The following is a 23,802-nucleotide window of genomic DNA, read 5'->3' as shown; positions in this document are numbered from 1 at the left end:
GGAACGGGGAAGGGGTTTGGGGTCCATGGGGGACGGTGTAGAACGGGAGGGAACGGGGAAGGGGTTTGGGATCCATCGGGGACGAGGTAGAGCGGGAGGGAACAGGGAAGGGGTTTGGGGTCCATGGGGGATGGTGTAGAGCGGGAGGGAACGGGGAAGGGGTTTGGGGTCCATGGGGGACGGTGTAGAGCGGGGAGGGAACGGGGAAGGGGTTTGGGGTCCATGGGGGACGGTGTAGAGCGGGAGGGGAACAGGGAAGGGGTTTGGGGTCCATGGGGGACGGTGTAGAGCGGGAGGGAATGGGACAGGGGTTTGGGGTCCATGGGGACGGTGTAGAGCGGGAGGGAACGGGGAAGGGGTTTGGGGTCCATCGGAGATGGTGTAGAGCGGGAGGGAACGGGGAAGGGGTTTGGGGTCCATGGGGGACAGTGTAGAGCGGGAGGGAACGGGGAAGGGATGTGGGGTCCATTGGGGGATGGTGTAGAGCAGGAGGGAATGGGGAAGGGGTTTGGGGTCCATCGGGGACGGTGTAGAGCGGGAGGGAACGGGGAAGGGGTTTGGGGTCCGTCGGGGAAGGTGTAGAGTGGGAGGGAACGGGGAAGGGGTTTGGGGTCCATGGGGACGGTGTAGAGTGGGAGGGAACGGGGAAGGGGTTTGGATATTGGAAGAAAATACAACACAAATCATGCTTATAAATTATTTTTGGTACCCAAAGGCAGGTCGACGACTCCAAGCCTCTTTGCATCCCTGAAATGCAAAAGTAGATACACTGTGTTAGATACACTGTCCTTTCCCCCCCCTCTCTCGCTGGGACCGGGGGTGTGTTAGATACACTGTCCTTTCCCCCCTCTCTCTCTCTCTGGGACCGGGGTGTGTTAGATACACTGTCCTTTCCCCCCCTCTCTCTCTCTCTCTGGGACCGGGGTGTGTTAGATACACTGTCCTCTCCCCCCTCTCTCTCTGGGACCGGGGGTGTGTTAGATACACTGTCCTTTCCCCCCCCCTCTCTCTCTCTGGGACCGGGGTGTGTTAGATACACTGTCCTTTCCCCCCCCTCTCTCCCTGGGACCGGGGTGTGTTAGATACACTGTCCTTTCCCCCCCCCCCTCTCTCTCTCTGGGACCGGGGTGTGTTAGATACACTGTCCTTTCCCCCCCCTCTCTCCCTGGGACCGGGGTGTGTTAGATACACTGTCCTTTCCCCCCCCCATCTCTCTCTCTCTCTGGGACCGGGGTGTGTTAGATACACTGTCCTTTCCCCCCTCTCTCTCTCTGGGACCGGGGTGTGTTAGATACACTGTCCTTTCCCCTCTCTCTCTCTGGGACCGGGGTGTGTTAGATACACTGTCCTTTCCCCCCCCTCTCTCTCTGGGACTGGGGTGTGTTAGATACACTGTCCTTTCCCCCCCCTCTCTCTCTGGGACCGGGGTGTGTTAGATACACTGTCCTTTCCCCCCTCTCTCTCTCTCGGATCGGGGTGTGTTAGATACACTGTCCTTTCCCCCCTCTCTCTGGGACCGGGGTGTATGAGATACACTGTCCTATCCCCCTCTCTCTCTCTCTGGGACCGGGGTGTGTTAGATACACTGTCCTTTCCCCACTCTCTCTCTCTCTCTGGGACCGGGGTGTGTTAGATACACTGTCCTTTCCCCCTCTCTCCCTGGGACTGGGGTGTGTTAGATACACTGTCCTTTCCCCCTCTCTCCCTCACCGGGGTGTGTTAGATACACTGTCCTTTCCCCCTCTCTCCCTCACCGGGGTGTGTTAGATACACTTTCCTTTCCCCCTCTCTCTCTCTGGGACCGGGGTGTGTTAGATACACTGTCCTTTACCCCCTGTCATTCTGGGACCGGGGTGTGTTAGATACACTGTCCTTTCCCCCCCTCTCTCTCTGGGACCGGGGTGCGTTAGATACACTGTCCTTTCCCCCCTCTCTCTCTCTCTCTGGGACCGGGGTGTGTTAGATACACTGTCCTTTCCCCCCCCTCTCTCTCTCTGGGACCGGGGTGTGTTAGATACACTGTCCTTTCCCCCCTCTCTCTCTGGGACCGGGGTGTGTTAGATACACTGTCCTTTCCCCTCTCTCTCTCCCTGGGACCGGGGTGTGTGAGATACCCTGTCCTGGATTAAGGCTGTGTGGAGGATTGTGAGCCCCAGTCACCTTTTTGATGAGTTCATTCCAGTTCCATCCTTTAATGTCTCCAGTACCCGAGCTGATCAGTTGGCGGCTGGTGGATACCAGGCTGTAGACAGGACCATCGTGGGCTACAGAGAACACCACAGGGACAGCACGGAGTTAGACACAGGGGAAAGCTCCCTCTACACCGTCACCCTCCCCCCCCTCCCCAATCCCAGGGACAGGGACAGCACGGGGTTAGACACAGGGGAAAGCTCCCTCTACACTGTCCCTCCCCAATCCCAGGGACAGGGACAGGGACAGGGACAGCACGGGGTTAGATACAGTGTAAAGCTTCCTCTACACTGTTCCCGTCCCCGCACAACCCCCCCCCCCCCCATACCAGGGACAGCATAGGGTCAGATACGGAGTAAAGCTCCCTGTACACTGTCCAACCCAGAGTAAAGCTCCTACTACACCTCCCCTGTCAGCCCCCCCCCCCTCTGCCCTGCTCCTTACCTCGGAAGGTAAATATCGGCTTCTGACTTTCTTCGGTGGCGTCCATGCTGAGAGCAGATGCGAGGCTGGAGGGGAAAGAGACCGGAGATGATCACGTGAGAGATGTGGGGGGGGGGGGGTGGGGTGTTAGAGTCCGTCGACGCGCGGGGTCCTACAGTTTTAACCGGGGCGGGGGGCGGGGGGGGGGGGGGGGGGGGTGGTGGTGCGAGGGAGTGTCAATACCGCCTAAGTGACACACACAGAGCAGGTTTGGTCTCGGAGGGGAGGTCGACAATGTGGGGGGAAGGCCGGGTCTGTTCAGCCTCGGGGGGCAGACCGATCCCTCAGAGACGCGTCCGATTCTGCGAGAGGGGTGGGAGGGTGGGGGAGCCGAGGGTGGGGGGGGCACGGCACGAGGTACCTGAAGATGCCAACCTCGCCGTAGTTATTTCCAGCTGCCAGGTACCTCCCGCAGGGAGAGAAACTCTGGGAGAAGATGGTCATGTGCAGACACTCCAACTTCCTCTGGGTCTCCATCTGTTGGGAAGAGTGGGGGGGGGGGGGGGGGGGGGGAGCAGTTAGCGGAAGGAGAACCTTTTCAATCTTCCAACGTCGGGTCCAGGCCTCACAAAATGGCTACACCTATCACCGACCAGAGAGAATCCAACCATTGTCTCCCCCACCCCCTTGAGGTTCAATGGTGTTACCGTCACTGAATCCCCCCTACCCCCCACTATCAACATCCTGGGGGTTCCCATTGAGAGAGAATCTAACCATCGCCCCCTTGATGTTCAATGGTGTTACCGTCACTGAATCCCCCCTCCCCCCCCCCCCCCCCCACTATCAACATCCTGGGGGTTCCCATTGAGAGAGAATCTAACCATCGCCCCCTTGATGTTCAATGGTGTTACCGTCACTGAATCCCCCCTCCCCCCCCACTATCAACATCCTGGGGGTTCCCATTGAGAGAGAATCTAACCATCGCCCCCTTGATGTTCAATGGTGTTACCGTCACTGAATCCCCCCTTCCCCCCCCCACTGTCAACATCCTGGGGGTTCCCATTGAGAGAGAATCTAACCATCGCCCCCTTGATGTTCAATGGTGTTACCGTCACTGAATTCCCCCCTCCCCCCCCACTGTCAACATCCTGGGGGTTCCCACTGAGAGAGAATCTAACCATCGCCCCCTTGATGTTCAATGGTGTTACCGTCACTGAATCCCCCCCTCCCCCCCCCCACTATCAACATCCTGGGGGTTCCCATTGAGAGAGAATCTAACCATCGCCCCCTTGACGTTCAATGGCGTTACCATCAGTAAACCCCATGGAGTACAGACCCAGAGTACTCAAACACGCCTCATAGACAAGCTCATTCCTGATGAAGGGTCTATGCCCGAAACATCGATTCTCCTGCTCCTTGTGACCGGCTGTGCTTTTCCAGCACCACACTCTTGGACACGGGTCTGAGCGCCTCACTTGCTCCAAGCCCTTATCCACTCCTACCTCCGGCATCGTTCTGGGAAACCAAAGCCACTCTCACTCGTCTCCTAACAAACTGATGAAGGAGGACACCAGTTTGACTGGGACAGTACATCCATCCTCGGACAGAGACATCCACGGGGAAACCTGGAGGCCTTGCATTCACTCCAGAACCCCAAGAACAAACACATCGATTTGGACCCCATTCACTAACCACTGACAAACATAACTGGGAAGGATATCGCCCACCTGAATAGACCAAGACATAGAACAGAACAGCACAGAACAGGCCCTTCGGCCCTCGATGTTGCACCAACCTGTGAACTCAGCTAAGCCCATCCCCTGACACTATCCCATCATCATCGACGTGCTTATCCAAGGATTGTTTCAATCTCCCTAAAGTGGCTAACTACATTGGCAGGGAGGGCATTCCACACCCTTACCACTCTCAGAGTAAAGAACCTGCCTTTGATAGCTGTCTTAAATCTATCACCCCCTCAATTTGTCGTTATGTCCCCCTCGTACAAGCTGCCGTCGTCATCCTAGGAAAGAGACTTCCACTGTCTACCCTATCTAATCATCTTGTATGTTTCTATCAAATCCCCTCTTAGCCTCCTTCTCTCCAATGAAGTCTCTCAGTCTCTCAGCTTATCCTCCTCAGACCTTCCCTCCAGACCAGGCAACATCCTGGTAAATCTCACCTGCTTCCACATCCTCCCTGTAATGGGGGCACCCAGAACTGTACACAGTATTCCAAGTGTGTCCGCACTGGCGTCTTGTATCGTTGCAGCATGACATTACTGCTCCAGAACTCAATCCCTCTACCAATAAAACCTAACACACCGTATGCCTTCCGAACAGCACTATCAACCTGGGTGGCAACTCTCAGGGATCTACGTACATGGACTCCAAGATCCCTCTGCACATCCACAATACCCAAGAATCCTTGCATTGACCCAATACTCTGCCTTCCCGTTATTCTTCCCAAAGTGAATCACCTCACATTTAGCTGCATTGAACTCCATTTGCCACCCCTCAGCCCAAGTGGGACAGAAAACCAAAGCTTCACTGGAGACTCACTGATGAGGTTACCCAGCATGGTGACAAAATGTCTGAGCATATATCTACCAGCTCAGTGAGCAAACTTAAAACCTCCCCAAATCCCTGCTTGGATACGGTGACCAGGCTATTCAAAATGTGGTCTAACTGGAGCCTCATACAGCCCTCAGCAGGGCTTCCCTGCTTTCGCATTCCAGCCCCTCTCACAACGAACGCTAACACTGCATTTGCCATCCTCCCTGCCGACTGAACCTTGCCATGTTAACCAGAGGAGAATCTCGAACGAGGACCACCCCCAGGGTCCCCTCAGATTTCCGAAGCCTTTCCAAGTTTGTTAAACCGGTTTCTGATCCAAAGTGCGCATCCTCACGTTCTCCCATGCCATATTCCACCTTTGCCCGCTCTCCCAGCCTGTCCAGGTCCTTCTGCTTCCTCACCGTGACCCATCGTTCCACGTAGCTCTCTCAGCTCGACGGGGAGGGGGGGGGGGGGGGGGGGGGGGAACCCTTGCCAACTTTCATAGGTGCACCATTGAGAGCATACTCCACAAGTGCTCTGCCCAGGACTGTCAGAAAGTACAGGAGATGGTGTGCACAGTCCAGACCGTTACAGAAGCCAAATCTCCCATCCACTGGCTTCACTTATGCTTCCCGGTGCGGTGGAAAGGCTGCCAACATCATCAAAGACCCCTCCCATCCCAGGAATGCTCTCCTACAATCTCTACCGTCAGGCAAAAGATACAGAAGCTTGAACACATATGCACCAGCAGGCTCTATTATAACATTAAATCATACCAATATTACAGAATTGTGAAACTAGACTAGCCCTTCACCTCTAAAATTACATGAAAACTCTCAATTATGAATGGTTGCTGGACCTCTATCTCTATCATAACATTTAAACTCAACATTATAGAATTGTAACTTCTTGCTGACCATCTACATCTATTATAACATTAAATCATGCCAACATTATATAATTACAAACCTACACTGGCTCCACAACTCTATTATTACACTAAAACTCTCAATGCTATAGAATTATGACTGTTTGTTGACCCTTTAAGTTTATTATAACAGTAAATCATACGAACATTGTAAAACTTTAAATATTTGCTGGTTAATTTAGAATATGCTCATTATTAAGTGAAATTATAAAATGTTAACTATTTGCTCTGCCAAACTCTACTATAATACATTGAAATATCCCAATGTTTTGAAATTATGACATTGGATGGTTCTCTAACTGCATTTTAAAATCAAAACGTGCCCATATTTATAGCATTAATAACCATTCACTATCCCCCTATCCAATTTGGACCAATCAGTCATTCACTCTTTACCATAGGCGCCGCCATCTTGGCTGCACATGCGCCTTACCACCGACGGCCACCCTGACCTTTGACCCATGCCTTGAGCTATTTCGTTTTTTTGAAAGAAAATACACTTAAACAGGCGGATAAGCTGCCCAAAGGAGTGCGAATGATGAAGGTCACTTTAAGTTAGAGAACAAAACTGGAATTGAGATAGGTTTGTTGGCCGGGTGGGCGGGGCCAAAGCGCGATGGGTTCTGGGAGCCCCCCCAAGCCACGGTCGTTGTGAGAACAAATAAAACCTCCAAATTATATTTGATCGCCCTTTCCCGACTTTTAAAGGAGCAGGGAAAGCCAGGGCGCGGCCCCGAATTTAATTTTGAGGCTTTTCTCCCCCGCAGGGCGACCGTTGCGACCTCTGGTTGACCCCGTCGCGGGGCTTGGGGTGGGGAGGGGGGGGCCGGAGGGAAAGGGGGCGCCCGGTGCATGCCGGGTGTTGTAGTCCGCGGAGGGCCGGAAGCCCCGTCGAGCCCCACGTTGAGGGGCGGGGTCGGAAGACTACAAGCGCCATGGCGGCCGGATCGAGTGAGAGCCGGTGGTGGTGGTGGTGGAGAGGACGGCCGCCATCTTGGTGCTTCCCCCTCTCTCTCCCGCCATTGCTCGGAGGCGGTTTGGCGGCTTCTCCTGGCGCTCGGGGAGGCGGGAGTTTGCAGCGGCACTGCCAGATATTGGGGTTTGCGTCGATCTGCGGGAGGCCTGAAGGTAGAAGGTGCAATGTTTTGTGAGGGGGGGGGGTTGGTGATGGTGATGGTGATGGTGATGGTGATGGTGATGGGGGGGGGGACTGTTGGAAAACTCTCCTCATGCATTGAGCCCAATGTTGGGGTTGGGGTTGGGTGGTCAGGAGGTAGGTTGAGTAGGGTCCCCCCCCCCCCCCCCCGAAGGTGACCCGCGTCGAGTCGGACGTTGGCGCCTGGTCGGGATCTGTCGGGCAATAGCGATCATAACTTTTTTCTCTCTCTCTCTCTCTCTCCCCCTCCCCAAAAATTTTAAAGCCTTTCAGTCCCCATTCGTTCGGGTTTGGCAGAGTAAATGGGGGCGCGGGGGGTGGGGGGCGTAGACGAGGTTGGAAGCGTGGCGGGATTTGTCCGGCAATAGCGATCATAACTTTTTTCTCTTCCCCCACCCCCCAAAAGGTGAAGCCTTTCGGACCCCATTGGTCGGGGTTTGCAGAGTAAATTGGGGCAGGGGGGTAGGAAGTCGGACGTTGGCGTGTGGCCGGCTAGGGGCTGGGCGGGATTTGTCAGGCAATAGTGATCATAACATTTATTTTCTCTCGGCCCACCCCCACACCCCAAGTTGAAGCCTTTCGGACCCTGTTTTGTCTGGGTTCGCAGAGCAAATTGCATGGGGGGGGGGGGGTGGTGTAGGTGTGGTGTAAACGAGGTCGGACGTTGGCTTGTGGCCGGCTCGAGGCTGGGCGGGAATTGTCAGGCAATAGCGATCATAACTCTTTCCCTCTTTTCCCCCCGCCCCCACCAAGTTGAAGCCTTTGGGACCCCATTCATTGGGGTACGCGGAGCAAATCTGTGGGGATGGGGCGGGTGTGAAGTGACGAGGCAGGAGGTCGGACGTTGGCGCACAGCTGGCTCGGGGCCTGGTGGGATTTGTCAGGCAATAGCAATCATAATGTTTTTCTCTTCCACCCCCTGCCCCAACGTTGAGGCTAGGCAGACCCCATTCGTCGGGGTTTGCGCAGTAAATGAGGTGGGGGTGGGGAAACGAGGGCAGGAAGGTGGAGGGTGGTGTGTGCACCCAGCTAGGATTTTTCCAGGAATAGCGATCATTACTTTTTCTCTCTGCCCACCCCCTTTGCCAAGTTGAACCCTTTTGGACCCCATTCGTCAGTAGTTCGCAGAGCAAAGGGAGGAGGGGCGTAAAGCGACGCAGGAAGGTGGGCAGTGGTGCGCGTGGCCGACTCCAGGCCAGGCAGTATTTGTTAGGCAATAGCGATCATAACTTTTTTTTCTCCACCTTCCCCGCCAAGTTGGAGCTGGGCTGACCCCAATTTGTTGGGAGTTTACTGAGTAAATGGGGAGGGGACGAGACGGGGAGGCGGCGAATCCAGAGACTTCCCGCTGCAACGCTCCGGGGACCCGGTTTCGAGTCCCGCGGGTGGTGGGGATTCAAACGTACCCGGGTGGACCACTTAGGACGGAGACGAGGAGACATTTCTTCACCCAAAGAACGTGGAATTTGTTGCTGCAGGACGTACTCGACACCAGAATGTCGGACGCATCCAGGAGGCGGCCGGGTGCAGTGCCCAGGGGATCAAAGGTGATAGGGGAGAAAGCAGGATTAGATTGTTGAGTTGGATGATCGGCCACGCTCGCCATCGAATGGCAGAGCTGGCTCGAGGGGCCTCCTCCTGCTCTTGTTTTCCACTTTTAATAAAGTCTGAAATTAAAGGTCCGATGCCGATTGTCGGAAAAGCCCATCTGGTTCACTGATGTCCTTCGGGGAAGGAATCCGGCTGTCCTTACCTGGTCCGGCTGAGTAACTCCAGAGCAATACCCCAGGAAATCTGGGATGGGCTTTGCCGTCGTCCTGTGAATGAATTTTAAAAAGGCGAATGAAGAATGCGATAGGAGGTATCGTTAGTATCGTGGGCGGCACGGTGGCACAGTGGTTAGCACTGCTGCCTCACAGCGCCAGAGATCCAGGTTCAATTCCCACCTCAGACGACTGTGTGGAGTTTGCACGTTCTCCCCGTGTCAGCGTAGGTTTCCTCCGGGTGCTCCGGTTTCCTCCCACAATCCAAAAAAAGTGCAAAAATTGCCCGTAGGGTTAGGTGAAGGGTTACATGTAGGGGAATGGGTCTGGGTCGGTGTGGACTTGTTGGGCCGAAAGGCCTGTTTCCCACACTCTAAAGAGCTAACTGATCTAGTAAATTTGCAGAAGACACCAAGATTAGGGGGTAAAGTGGTTACCTCGGAGCACCAAGGGACCTTTGACCCGACGGGCCGAGGATCGGCAGATTTAGACAGATGTGAGGTGCGGCATTTTGGGAAGGCAAATCAGGGCAGGGCTTGTACATTTCATGGGAAGGTCCTGGGGAGTGTTTCCAAACAGAGAGACCTTCATAAGCTCCTTGAAAGTGGAGTCGCAGGTAGACAGGGTGGTGAGGAAGGTGTTTGGTACGCTTACCTTTATTGATCACTGCAGCGAGTGTAAGAGTTGGGTGGTCATTTTTGGAATACTGCATTCAGTTCTGCTCCCTCTGCTACAGGAAGGATGTTGTGAAACTTGAAAGGGTTCAGAAAAGATTGACAAGGATGTTGGAGGGTTTGAGCTACGGGGAGAGGCTGAACAGGCCGGGGCTGTTTTCCCTGGAGCGTCGGAGGCTGAGGGGGTGACCTTATCGAGGTTTACATAATCATGAGGGGTGTGGGTAGAGTAAGGGAGTCCAAAACGAGATGGCTTAGGTTTAAGAGAAGGGGGGAGGGAAACGATTTAAAAGGGGGAATAGACAAGGTCTTTTCCCTGGGGTGGGGGAGTCCAGAACTAGAGGGTATAGGTTTAGGGTGAGAGGGGAAAGATTTAAAAGGAACCAAAGGGGCAACCTTTCCACCCAGAGGGTGGTGCGTGTATGGAACGAGCTGCCAGAGGATGTGGTGGAGGCTGGGACAATTACAACATCGAAAAGGCATCTGGAACAGAAGTGAATGGGAAACGTCTAGAGGGCTACGGGCCAAATGCTGGCAAATGGGACTAGATTAATTTGGAATCTGGTTGGCGTGGACAAGTTGGACTGAAGGGTCCGTTTTAGGAATCATAGAATCCCTCCCATGTGGGAACAGCCCTTCGGCCCAGCAAGTCCACACTGACCCTCCGAAGAGCAATCCACCCAGACTCATTTCCGCTACTGTCCTATATTTACCCCTGAACGATGCACCTAACCTGAACACTGTGTGGGCAATTTCCCCTGGCCAACCCACCCTAGCCTGCCCATCTTTTGGATTGTGGGAGGAAGCCCACGCAGACGTGGGGAGAATGTGCAAACTCCACACAGTCACCCCAAGGCCAGAATCGAAGCTGGGTCCCTGGTGCTCGGAGGCAGCGATGCTACCCACTGAGCCACCGTGCCTGCCTTTAACCGTGCTGTCCAACACCACATTGTTATAGCGTCAAGGCAAGTAGGGTTCGAAAGGGGCTTGATATGGGGGGTATGCTGAGAGTATACGTGTGGCGTCATGGTGGCACCGAGGGCCAGAAGGCACAATCTTAGGATTAATGGGGTCCGGTTCAAGATTGAGGTGACTAGGAGGAATTTCTTCCCTCTTTGAGGCTCGAGTGTCTTTCGAACTCCTTGCTGCAGGATCGGGAGGGAGAGGTGAGGCAAGAGTCCTCGTGTGTACAAGGCTGATATCCCTAGATTCTCGATCAGTCGGGGAATCAAGGCCAGGAAATGAGAACGGAGGACTGTCAGGTCGGCTACAATCTGATCAAGTGGTGGAGCAGGTTCGACGGGCTGAACGGCCTACTCCCGCTGGTGTGCGCCTCTGAACGGAGTTCGAGTTTCGGTTCGTTCAGGGTTGGGGGGGGTTCAGGACGGATTCTTCCGTTGGTTCAGCAGGGCAGATGATGGATTGTCGCCTCTGGTTGGGGCGTGTCCGTGACCCCGAGAGGTGGGGACGTTCTGCAATACGTGAGGGGAAGAGGTTGTCCCGTTGGTGACTCGCCGCCATTCCGTACCGCAAAGGGCTCTGTGATTGAGTACGGACTCCCAATATTCAGGTGGGGGGGGGGGAAGGAGGACGCGGAGGGGTGCCGCAGAAGAACGGCCAGGTTGAAGTTCCAACAGCGGTCCACGCATGTCGATTTCCTGCCTTGTCAGAGTGACGCCAGGACTCGTCTCCAAAGATGGAGGCACGGTGGCACAGTGGTTAGCACTGTTGCCTCACAGCGCCAGAGACCCTGGTTCAATTCCTGCCTCAGGCGACTGACTGTGTGGAGTTTGCACGTTCTCCCCGTGTCTGCGTGGGTTTCCTCCGGGTGCTCCGGTTTCCTCCCACAGTCCGAAGATGTGCAGGTCAGGTGAATTGGCCATGCTAAATTGCCCATAGTGTTAGGTAAGGGGTAAATGTAGGGGAATGGGTGGGTTGCGCTTTGGCGGGGCGGTGTGGACTTGTTGGGCCGAAGGGCCTGTTTCCACACTGTAATCTAATCTAATGGACGCTGTTGAATTGAGGCCAGTGTCCTGGGGTGTGCAGCATCGGGATCCCTCGAGTTGGAGAAGGGTGGGACGTGTGGGGAAGTGAGGAGTCACGAGGTGGAGGCGGGGGGTAGGGGGGGTGGTGGTGGCTGGATCGGGCCCATGGGACTAACCAGCTCCTCTCCCTCTCTGTTTCCACCAGGTCAGCCGGGTTGCGGAAGGAAGGACCCATGGCGTCGTCGGTCTGGAAGGGGCTGGTGGGCGTCGGACTGTTTGCCCTGGCACACGCCGCTTTCTCTGCAGCACAGCGTGAGTGTTCTGAGAATTCCCCCCCCCCCCCCCCGCCCACCCCCGCACCACTGTCACGCGTTCAAACATCTGGGATTCCTTTTATTTCCGAGGAGAGGGGGGGTGAAAAAGTCAGGACGTTTCTGCCAAGACGAGACAGTCAGTCCACGATCGAGGGGGCTCCGTATCCAAGCAGAGATAGACCGGGCATGGGTGGCCGTCTAGAGGAGACTCTCACTCAGGCCGATCCTGGGGACAGGGGTGGGGGAACTGTCTTTGTGGAAGAAGAGGTTGGCTACCTTGGGGCCTGTGTGGGTTCAGAACGATGAGAGGTGACCTGATTGAAGATTCGTGAGGGTTGGTGACCTTGCAGCTCATCCCCCCCACCCCGAGTGGGAGAGTCGAGGAACAGAGAGGGATTGTCTCCGAATAAGGGGCAGGAGACAGAAATGAGGGGGGTATTTCTTATCCTCGAGGGGAGCGAATCTGTGGAACCCTTTCCCACAGAAGGCTGTCAGCGTTGGGTCATTGCGGATATTCAAGGCTGAGAGACAGAGAGATGCATTAGTCAGGGGTAACTGGAGAGGAATAGAGTTGGGGAATGGGTCAGTGTTGACTTGTTGGGCCGAATGGTCTGTCTCCACACTTCAGAGATCAGAGGAAAGATTCTGCCTCATTCTTCCGAGTTCCAAAGCGTGTCGTGTCAGTCTACTCACCCCCTCTTCCGAAACCAATCCTCTATACTTCTGAATCAACACAGTGAGTCTCCCGTGCCCCCTCTTCCAGTGCCCAGTACATCCTTTCTCAAGTAAGGAGAACAAACCTGTACTCCAGGTGTCGCCTCACCAGCACTTTGGACATCTCTTTGTAAAGCATTGAGGGACCGGGGCAGAAAAGGATTGACAGAAGGTTCAGTGTCTCTCTCTCTCTCTTGCTCTCTGCCTGTCGCTCTCTCTCGCGCTCTCTGTCTCTGACTTTCCACAGCTCCGGCCCCCTTCCCCTAACCTCCCCGGCTCACCCTTGCTGTTCCGTCTATCCACAGATCGATCGTACATGAGGCTGACAGAAAAAGAGAATGAAACACTCCCAGCAGATGTGAGTAGCAGCTCTACCCAGCCCCTCGCACCCTGCCTGGTTCCTGTTTCTAAAGCAGGAATGGCAGCGCGCAACACTTGCGTAGGTGGCCACAACACCCACAAGCAAATGGGCCTGTTCTGTGCTTCTGATCATGGTGGTGAAGGGGTTAACTGTGGTTCAGGGACACCCGCCCACACGCCTCTTCAATCTACTGTTGGAGGGTCACTTGCAAGGAGAGCCCTGCGCTGTGGGAGGGTCAGCGCCGAGGGAGCCCCGCCCTGTGGGAGGGTCAGCGCCGAGGGAGCCCCGCACTGTGGGAGGGTCAGCGCCGAGGGAGCCCCGCCCTGTGGGAGGGTCAGCGCCGAGGGAGCCCCGCCCTGTGGGAGGGTCAGCGCCGAGGGAGCCCCGCCCTGTGGGAGGGTCAGCGCCGAGGGAGCCCCGCCCTGTGGGAGGGTCAGCGCCGAGGGAGCCCCGCCCTGTGGGAGGGTCAGCGCCGAGGGAGCCCCGCCCTGTGGGAGGGTCAGCGCCGAGGGAGCCCCGCCCTGTGGGAGGGTCAGCGCCGAGGGAGCCCCGCCCTGTGGGAGGGTCAGCGCCGAGGGAGCCCCGCCCTGTGGGAGGGTCAGCGCCGAGGGAGCCCCGCCCTGTGGGAGGGTCAGCGCCGAGGGAGCCCCGCCCTGTGGGAGGGTCAGCGCCGAGGGAGCCCCGCCCTGTGGGAGGGTCAGCGCCGAGGGAGCCCCGCCCTGTGGGAGGGTCAGCGCCGAGGGAGCCCCGCCCTGTGGGAGGGTCAGCGCCGAGGGAGCCCCGCCCTGTGGGAGGGTCAGCGCCGAGGGAGCCCCGCCCTGTGGGAGGGTCAGCGCCGAGGGAGCCCCGCCCTGTGGGAGGGTCAGCGCCGAGGGAGCCCCGCCCTGTGGGAGGGTCAGCGCCGAGGGAGCCCCGCCCTGTGGGAGGGTCAGCGCCGAGGGAGCCCCGCCCTGTGGGAGGGTCAGCGCCGAGGGAGCCCCGCCCTGTGGGAGGGTCAGCGCCGAGGGAGCCCCGCCCTGTGGGAGGGTCAGCGCCGAGGGAGCCCCGCCCTGTGGGAGGGTCAGCGCCGAGGGAGCCCCGCCCTGTGGGAGGGTCAGCGCCGAGGGAGCCCCGCCCTGTGGGAGGGTCAGCGCCGAGGGAGCCCCGCCCTGTGGGAGGGTCAGCGCCGAGGGAGCCCCGCCCTGTGGGAGGGTCAGCGCCGAGGGAGCCCCGCCCTGTGGGAGGGTCAGGGCCGAGGGAGCCCCGCCCTGTGGGAGGGTCAGGGCCGAGGGAGCCCCACACTGTGGGAGCGTCAGCACCGAGGACCTGCGGTGGATTGCGTTGTGTGGGATTACTTACTTGCTGAACTGTCTGATGCTGTGAGGGGTATTAATGTTAATCACATCCCCCACTTCAATTCACAGATAGTTCTCCAAACCCTTGTAGCGTTTTTACTGACCTGTTATGGTATTGTCCACGTGGCGGGAGAGTTCAAGGACATGGATGCAACCTCAGAACTTAAAAACAAGTAGGTTTCATCACTCTTCAAACTGGAGGCATGGGACACAGTAGAGTGAGCAGCTTCACCCTGTATCTAACCCCGTGCTGTCCCTGTCCTGGGAGTGTTTAATGGGGGGGACAGTGTAGAGAGAGCTTTACTCTGTATCTAACCCCGTGCTGTCCCTGTCCTGGAAGTGTTTAATGGGGGGGACAGTGTAGAGAGAGCTTTACTCTGTATCTAACCCCGTGCTGTCCCTGTCCTGGGAGTGTTTAATGGGGGGGACAGTGTAGAGAGAGCTTTACTCTGTATCTAACCCCGTGCTGTCCCTGTCCCTGGGAGTGTTTGATGGGGGACAGTGTAGAGGGAGCTTTACTCTGTATCTAACCCCGTCCTGTCCCTGTCCCTGGCATAGGGGCGGACAGTGTAGAGGGAGCTTCACTCTGTATCTAACCCCGTGCTGTCCCTGTCCCTGGTATTGCGCGGGGGGGGGGGGGGAGCAGTGTAGAGGGAGCTTTACTTTGTATCTGACCCCATGCTGTCCCTGTCCCTGTCCTTGGAATTGGGGGGACAGTGTTTAGGGAGCTTTACTCTGTATCTAACCCCATGCTATCCCCGTGCTGGGATGGGGGGGACAGTGTAGAGGGAGCTTTACTCTGTATCTAACTCCGCGCTGTCCCTGTCCCTGGGAGTGTTTGATGGGGGGACAGTGTAGAGGGAGCTTTACTCTGTATCTGACCCCGTGCTGTCCCTGTCTCTGGGATGGGGGGACAGTGTAGAGGGAGCTTTACTCTGTATCTAACCCCCGTCCTGTCCCTGGGAGTGTTTGATGGGGGGACAGTGTAGAGGGAGCTTTACTCTGTATCTAACCCCCGTCCTGTCCCTGGGAGTGTTTGATGGGGGGACAGTGTAGAGGGAGCTTTACTCTGTATCTAACCCCCGTCCTGTCCCTGGGAGTGTTTGATGGGGGGACAGTGTAGAGGGAGCTTTACTCTGTATCTAACCCCCGTCCTGTCCCTGGGAGTGTTTGATGGGGGGACAGTGTAGAGGGAGCTTTACTCTGTATCTAACCCCCGTCCTGTCCCTGGGAGTGTTTGATGGGGGGACAGTGTAGAGAGAGCTTTACTCTGTATCTGACCCCGTGCTGTCCCTGTCCCTGGGAGTGTTTGATGGGGGGGACAGTGTAGAGCGAGCTTTACTCTGTATCTAACCCCGTGCTGTCCCTGTCCCTGGGATGGGGGGACAGTGTAGAGAGAGCTTTACTCTGTATCTGACCCCGTGCTGTCCCTGTCCCTGGGAGTGTTTGATGGGGGGGACAGTGTAGAGCGAGCTTTACTCTGTATCTAACCCCGTGCTGTCCCTGTCCCTGTCCCTGGGATGGGGGGACAGTGTAGAGGGAGCTTTACTCTGTATCTAACCCCGTGCTGTCCCTGTCCCTGGGAGTGTTTGATGTTGGGGGGCAGGGAGGGGGGGGTCAGGGAATGTAATCAATGCTAATTCCGTTTTCTTTCTTTCCTGGCCCTCCCCACTCCCCTGTGTTTGCATCTTCCTGTCTCTCTCACTCTCTGTCATTTCCCCCCCCCCCTCCATTTCCCACTCCTTTTTTTTGTAACTGCTGCTGTCTTTCACTTGTTTGTCTCCCCCTCACTCATGCCCCCATCTGCACTATTTCCATCCCCCCCCCTCTCTCTCTCCCTCCCTGACCTCTCCATCCCTTCCACTTACTGCCTCATTCCCTTTCTCTCTGTCTCCTCTCTCTCCCTCCCCCCCCGTATTCTTTTCCCGTCCCTCACCCTCTCCCTCCCATCCTTCTTTCTCTTTCTCTCTCCCCCCTGCCTCCCCCCACTTCCTCCCTGTGCCTCTCGGTCTCCCTTGTCCCTCTCATCTCTCCACTCTCGGCCCCCCCCCCCCAGAACCTTTGAGACCCTGAGGAACCACCCGTCCTTCTATCTGTTTAACCACCGCGGCCGGGTGCTGTTCCAGCCTCCGGACGCAGAGACCAAGCCCCCAGCTCCGGCCGTGCCCTCCGTCCTCAAACTGCGCCAGCCCAAACCCGGCTGGCGTTAGCCAGTGCCCGCCTGCTCTCTGCGGCTGGCTGCTGCCATGTGTCTGTCTGTCTGTCTCTGTGTGGGTGGGTGTCCGTCTAGGTGGTGGGGGGGGCACTGGTGAAGGACAGTCTGACCATGGTCACCCCGTCTAGTGGTGTCATCCTGTGTGTGTGTGTGTGTGTGTGTGTGTGTGTGTGTGTGTTGTTGGGGGTGGGTTGTGAATGGTGTCCCTCCCTGCCGTTGGAGATGGGGTGGGGGGTGGGGGGTGGGGGGGGGGTAGCAGGGGCCGGGGCCTCGTCGCGATCTTGCCGTGCCCCAACCTTTCCCACGCGAGGTGGGGGTGGGGCGAGACCGGATGGACCGAACGCAATAAACGGTCTACTGCTTCTCAGAGGGTCTGCGTCTCCTCCTTTCACTTTCCACCTCCCAACCCCCCCCCCCCCCCCAAACCTCGGCCCAATCGTTCATCCATTCCCCCTCCCCCCACCCTGTGGGAAAACAATGAGGGTGGGGGGGGGGGGAGGTGTTTGGGTGGGGGTAGTGAGTCGGCACAGATTAGCGACAGCGCCCGGATCAGAGTGCTCCGAGCTGACCTGGGGAGCACAGTTTGAAAGGGGAATATTCGGGAGAGCAGGGGGGGTCAGGTTTCGAGGCAAGATGACTCTGGTCAAGCCTGGTTTCCTCGGCGCGGTTTTTTTTTTGCCAGGTGAAGGTGTGGGCCGATGGCGGGAGTGTGGAGTTGGGCCACGGACGGTTCCCACTGAATGACGCTCCCAGCCTCGAATGGCCTACCCAGTTGGCCCACAGCTAGCCCCACAGGAGGGCGGGAATAAATGGCTAATTCTCGCGCTGGCAGGCGGGGGAGGGGTGGTGGGGGGTCAGTCCCCGGCGGTTCACGATATTTCTCGCCGAGCGGGACATGGGAGCCAAAAGCTTGCGAACGATGCAGGGCCGAGAACGCGCGTTTGGGATTGAAGACCTTGCGGGGGGGACTTTGGACGGGGTGTGACCAAGAACATCGCGGGGGGGGGAAACGGAGAGGTTCGTCCACCTCGGTCGGAAGGAGAGATTTTCCGAAACGGTAAGAAGTCGGAGAGGGCCCCAGGGGATCCTTGTTGCTAAATCATGTTTGGGTAACACACGGCGAGCGAGGGAGGAGGAGGAGGAGGAAGGCGGGTAAAACGTTGAGGACAGAGACTTGGCCGGACCGGACTCGGGAGCAGCGCGTGCAGTTACTGCCTCCTTACCTCTGAGGAGCTCATCGTCACAGAGGGAGCGTGGTTGTTTCTAACCGTTGTTCAAAGCTCTTGGCAACTGCAGACTCGTCCTGGGGCTGGCAGGACTGTCCCGTGGAGAAAGCAGGGCCTGCGCCTGCAAGAGCTCCGAACAATGATTTTATTAAAAATGGTGCGAAATCCTGCAGTCGACACCCCGGTAGAGTCTGGAACCAAGAGGCACGATTTGAAAAGGAGGATGTCACTGAGGTACGAGATGAGCAGGGGTTGTTTTTTTTTTTTTGCGGGCCTTTGGAACTCTTTACCACCGAGGAAGCTCAGTTTTCGAGTGTGTCTCCGGTGGAGAGATAGAACATTCCAGTGCAGTACAGGCCCTTCGGCCCTTCCGACCTGTGGAACCAATCTGAAGCCAATCTAACCCACACTGTCCCATTCTTGTCCATATGCCCATCCAATGCCCATTTAAATGCCCTTTAAGTTGGCGAGTCTACTACTGTTTCAGGCAGTGTGTTCCACGCCCCTAATACTCTCTGAGTAAAGACGCTCCCTCTGACATTGTCCTATATCTATCACCCCTCAATTTAAAGTTCTGTCCCCTTGTGCTGGCCATCACCATCTGAGGAAGAAGGCTCTCACTGTCCACCCTATCGAACCCTCTGATTATACGTCTCAATTCAGTCACCTCTCAAGCTTCTGCTCTCGAATGAAAACAGCCCTCAAGTCCCTCAGCCTTTCCTCGTACGACCCTCCCTCCAGACCAGGCAACATCCTAGGAAATCTCCTCTGCACCCTTTCCAAAGCTTCCACATCTTTCCGATAATGTGACCAGAACTGGACGCAATACTCGGCAAGTGCGGCCACCCCAGAGTTTTCGTACAGCTGAAACATGATCTCGTGGCTCGGAAACCCAATCCCTCTCCCAAGACAAGCTAACACACCATATGCCTCCTTAACAACGCTATCAATCTGGGAGGCAACTTTCAGGGATCTATGTACATGGACTCCGAGACCCCTCTGCTCATCCACACTACCAAGAATCCTACCATTAGCCCAGCACACTGCATTTCTCTTACCCCTTGAACTATCCAAAGTGAATCACCTCTCACATTTCTGCATTAAGCTCCGTTTGCCACCTCTCAACCCAGCCCTGCAGCTAATCTATGTCCCCCTGTAACCTCCAGCTTCCTTCAGCAGTATCCACAACCCCACCGACCTTCGTGTCATCCACTAACCCACCCGTCTACGCCCTCGTTCTGGTCGTTTATAAAAATGACCAACAGCAGTGGCCCCAAAACACATCCTCGCGGTACCCCACGAGTAGCTGAACTCCACTTCCCACCAACCACCACCCTCTGTCTTCTTTCAGCTGGGCAATTTCTGATCTAAACCGCTAAATCGCCCTCAATCGTATTTTGTGCAGGAAGCCTACCGTGGGGAACCTTATCGAACACCTTACTGAAATCCATATACACCACATCAACCGCTTTTCCCTTTTTTTTTTGGAGAAAGATTTTAATTTTTATTTTAACAGAAGTATAAAATAGTACAACAATTTTATAGTATAACAATAAACTAACGACGAGATAGATTTCTGATTCTGGGGGTGTGGGGTTTGGTGAAAATGGCAGGGCAGACTCTGACAGCTTGTTCCTGGCACCGTCCGTGGCAAACCCCAGGAACTGAGTCCACCTCTTGCGTGACATTTACCGATATAGGATTTGCATGAACCTATCGAAGCCGGGGTCAGCACAGCAGACAGCAAAGAAGGTTATCTGAGATTACAGGTCCACTCCAACCCTCTGAAGAGTATCCCACCCAGACCCATTTCCCCCTAACCTATTACCCGACTTTCACCCCTGACGAATGTACCTAACCTACACACTCCTGAACACCAGGGGCAAGTTAAGTATGGTCAGCCCGCCCTAACCTGCACACGTTTTGGACTGTGGGAGGAAACCGGAGGAAATCCACCCAGACCCCGGGGAGGAGGTGCAAACTCAACGCAGACAGTTGCCCGAGGCTGGAATCGAACCTGGGTCCCCTGGCACCGTGAGGCAGCAGTGCTAACCACTGTGCCAATGCGTTGAGTGGCAGATGGAGTTTAATTTGGATAAAACAAACAAGGGCAGCACTTAAGACAATTAAATCTAGGGCCTCGGGTAGCGTTGTAGAGCAGAGGGACCTGGGGGGGGGAGGGGGGTTCAGGTTCTGTAATTCTTTGAAGTTTGGGTCACTGGGTGGTTAAAAAGGCATTCAGCACGCTTGCCTTCATCACTCAGTCCTTTGAGTGCAGTTGGGACGTCGCGTTGAGGTTGTACAGGACTTGTTGTGGGCTCTTCTGGTGTACGGTGTCCAGTTCTGGTCGCCCTATTGTAGGAAGAATATTATTAAAGCTGGAGAGGGTTCAGAACAGGCTTACCGGGATGTTGCCGGGTGTGGAAGGTCTGCTTAGAAGGAGGGATTGGGAATGTTTTGGCTGGAGTGCAGGAGGTTGAAGGGGTAACTTACTGAGCTCTATAAAATCATGAAGGTTATAGATGAGGTTAATGGCTGGTGTCTTTTTCCTTGGGTGAGGTACTTTAAGACTGGGGGCACATTTTTAAGGTGAGAGATTTAAGAAGACATTGAGGGGCAACTTTTTTTTAAATGGTAGATGTGAGTACGGTTACAACGTTTTAAAAGGTATTTGCATAAGTACGTGATTAGGAAAAGTTTAGAGGGATATGGTCCAGGAGCAGGCAGGCAGGACTCATTCAGTTTGGGATTATGGTTGGACCGAAGGGTCTGTTTCTGTACTGAGAGTGTCTTACGTTCTGGGGACCCGCTTTGAATCCCACCACAGCAGATAAATTTCAATTCAATAAAAGGCTGAAATTAAAGGTGGTAGTTTGATTTGTTATTGTCACGTACCGAGATACAGACTCCGTTAAGGATGACTCCTTGAAAGTGGAGTTGCAGTAGACAGGACAGTGAAGGAGGTGTATGGTATGCTTTCCTTTATTGGTCAGAGTATTGAGTACAGGAGGTGGGAGGTCATGTTGCGGCTGTACAGGACATTGGTTAGGCCACTTTTGGAATATTGCATGCAATTCTGGTCTCCTTCCTATCGGAAAGATGTTGGGAAACTTGAAAGGGTTCAGAAAAGATTTACAAAGATGTTGCCAGGCTTGGAGGATTTGAGCGATAGGGACAGGTTTAGTATGTTGGGGCTGTTTGCCCTGGAACATTGGAGGCTGGGGGATGACCTTATAGAGGTTTATAAAATCATGAGGGGCATGGATAGGGAAAATAGACAAAGTCTTTTCCCTGGGGTGGGGGAGTCCAGAACTAGAGGGGCATAGGTTTAGGGTGAGATGGGAAAGATTTTTTTTAAAAAGGGACCTGAGGGGCAATTTTTTCCACAGAGGGTGGTATGTGTATGGGATGAGCTGCCAGAGGATGTGGTGGGGGCTGGTATAATAGCAACATTGAAAATGCATTTGGATTGATATATGAATAGGAAGGGTTTGGAGAGATATGGGCCCAGTGCTGGCAGGCGGGACTAGATTAGGTTGGAATATCTGGTGGGCATGGACGGGGTTGGACCGAAGGGTCTGCTTCCGTGCTATACACCTCGATGACTTTGGTGCGACCACTGTGGGAGGGCTGTTTGATAATGTTGGCTGCTTTCCTGAGGAGCAGGAAGTAGCGATGGAGGGAAGGCTGGTGTGCGCGATGGACAGGGCGACTCTCCACAATTTCTTGCGGCCTTCGGTGGAGGAGCAGCACCACCCCGTAGCTGCTGTTGATCGGTGGAAAAGTTCATCTCCATCCTTCAGGGAAGGAAAGTGGGATCCTCACCTGATCTGGACTACGTGTGACTCCAGACCAACAGCAATGTGTGAGGGGAACTACCCATATGAGGAACATTTGAGGACTCTCGGTCTGTACTGGATTGAGTTTAGAAGGATGGGGGAATTAGATTGAAACTTATGTAATACTGAACAGCCTGGATAGAGTAGATGTCTCCAGTGGTAGGAGAGACTAGGAGTAAGAGTAAAGCAAAAACCTTACAGAACAGGGACAAAGAGAAACTTCTTTAGCCAGAGAGCAGTGAATCTATGGAATTCATTGCCAGAGAAGGTTTTGGAGGCCAGGTCATTCAGTATATTTAAGACGGAGACAGATAGGTTCTTGAGTATCAAGGGTAACGGGCAGAAAGTGGCGGTGAGAGGGGAACGATATATAAGAGACCTAAGAGGCAACTTTTTCTCTGAGGGTGGTGTGTGTGTGTGGAATGAGCTGCCAGAGGAAGTGGAGGAGGCTGGTACAATTGCAACATTTAAAAGACATCTGGATGGGTACATCAACAGGAAGGATATGGGCCAGATGCTGTCAGGTGGGACTAGATTGGGTTGGGATATTTGGTCGGCCTGGATGAGTTGGCGCAGAGGGTCTGTTTCCATGCTGTTCATCTCTTAAGTTTCTCAACCCCATTGGAGTCTTATCAGCCATGATTGAATGGTACAGGAGACTGGATGGGCTGAATGGCCATCTGCTGCTATGTCTGATAGTGTAAAGGTGAGCCTCGCAAGCGACGTTCCCCTTCCCACGAATAGCAATGAAAATTACATGCATTATTAACTGCTGCTGAGTTGCTGTGTGTAAATTGGGTAAATTCGTGCAAGGTGGGTTTGCTTAAAGGTGATATGCAGGGGCTGCTGGGGCTTGTAGTCCGTCAGCTACGTGGCTCCTGTGCAACATAATGGAGTCTATCGCGTTTGGGGACTACATTTCCCGAGGTGCTCTGGGGCGAATCGCTGCCAGGACCTGAGCGCGATGGATGCCGGGAGCTGTAGTCCCCGTGTAGCACTTCGGTTCGACCACCTCAGTTGAGACGCACGCTGGGAGTTGTAGTCCGCTTCTGTCGCCGTCCAGTGTTAGCGGTCCAGTAGCGAACTACATCCCCCGTCTGTCTGTGCGCGCGGCCATCTTGGAAGGCGACTGCATGTGCGGCCCGCCGGGAGTTGTAGTCCGGTCTTGCACGACATCCAATGTTCATTGACCAGTTAGGGACTACATCCCCCGTCTACCCTGGCGTGCCCCCTCCCCGCAAAACATCCGTGAGGAGAAGCCAGACGCCATCTTGGACGGTGCGGATTCAGGAGCTGGAGTCCAGCTTCGTTCGACTCCCAGTCGTATCTCTGCCGTGGCGACCTGCATTAACCTTTGGAAGGTAGTTGGTTGGTGTGGGAGAGTGCGAATTGGCCCGCCGGGAATCGTAGTTCGCCTTTGACCGTCACTGTTACCTGTGCCGTAGAGAACTACACAACCCGTCAGGCCTTGCGTGCGCCCTTTCGAACCCTTCTCCTTTCAACCGAACGCCATCTTGGAATTGGTCATGGAGAGGGTGGGGCGAGCGGCATGCTGGGAATTGTAGTCCGTCCGTCGTTCTGACGGCACAATGCTTAATGCGTAGCGAACTACATTCCCCGCCGGGCCTTGCGCGCGGATGCGTCCCCGCGGACGCCATCTTTGTTGGTGTCGGGCAGGCTGACGCGAAGCCCGCCGGGAGCTGTAGTCCCCCGCCGGCTTGTCCATACTGTCATCCGTGCCACTGCGAACTACATTATCCGTCAGCCCTTACGCGCCCCTCTGCCTTCCCGCGATGACCTGACGTCGGCCTCGGTTGCCGACTGTAATAGGGGCGGGAACATGCCCCGCCGTGCGTTACGGTTCATCCGTGACTGTTGTAACACTGCCGCTTCGAAATACATCCCCGGTAGGCCGTTGCGCGCGTCTTCTCCGAACCCATCTCCGTTGATTGGAAGCGTTGAAAAGGGAAGAGGGCGCGAAAGGCCCGCCGGGAGTTGTAGTCCTTCCCTAACCGACGTGCAATGTTACGCGCGCCGTTTGGAACTACATCCCCGGCCGGCCTCGCGCCGCCGAGCCGGACGCCATCTTGGAGGGGGGCGCGAACGGCCGGCCGGGATTTGTAGT

The 23,802-nt window shown here is 55.5% G+C and overlaps 2 protein-coding genes across 3 annotated transcripts; one reads left to right on the top strand and one right to left on the bottom strand.

Annotated features, from left to right (window-relative positions):
- Positions 1 to 272: 272 nt before the first annotated feature.
- thoc6 (THO complex 6) lies at positions 273 to 6,562 on the bottom strand. The gene is made up of 5 exons (XM_072553661.1): positions 6,493 to 6,562; positions 3,035 to 3,150; positions 2,635 to 2,699; positions 2,161 to 2,264; positions 273 to 747 (listed from the first exon to the last, which is right to left on the bottom strand). The coding sequence occupies exons 1-5, from the start codon at positions 6,505 to 6,507 to the stop codon at positions 697 to 699; spliced, it is 351 nt and encodes a 116-aa protein (XP_072409762.1). The 5' UTR covers positions 6,508 to 6,562; the 3' UTR covers positions 273 to 696.
- Positions 6,563 to 7,060: 498 nt separating this feature from the next.
- Positions 7,061 to 16,837, top strand: mmgt1 (membrane magnesium transporter 1). 2 transcript variants are annotated; one of them, XM_072553659.1, is made up of 5 exons: positions 7,061 to 7,231; positions 11,880 to 11,986; positions 13,008 to 13,060; positions 14,467 to 14,570; positions 16,454 to 16,837. In XM_072553659.1, the coding sequence occupies exons 2-5, from the start codon at positions 11,908 to 11,910 to the stop codon at positions 16,605 to 16,607; spliced, it is 390 nt and encodes a 129-aa protein (XP_072409760.1). In that variant the 5' UTR covers positions 7,061 to 7,231; positions 11,880 to 11,907; the 3' UTR covers positions 16,608 to 16,837. The 2 variants fall into 2 exon arrangements, with proteins under 2 accessions (XP_072409760.1, XP_072409761.1); XM_072553660.1 differs by having other exon boundaries at positions 7,069 to 7,224.
- Positions 16,838 to 23,802: the final 6,965 nt, after the last annotated feature.

The sequence above is a fragment of the Chiloscyllium punctatum genome, chromosome 34 (assembly GCF_047496795.1).
Source record: "Chiloscyllium punctatum isolate Juve2018m chromosome 34, sChiPun1.3, whole genome shotgun sequence".
NCBI lineage: Eukaryota > Metazoa > Chordata > Chondrichthyes > Orectolobiformes > Hemiscylliidae > Chiloscyllium > Chiloscyllium punctatum.
Note: the sequence above shows the minus strand (reverse complement) of the source record. Positions and strands in the feature narration are given on the sequence as shown.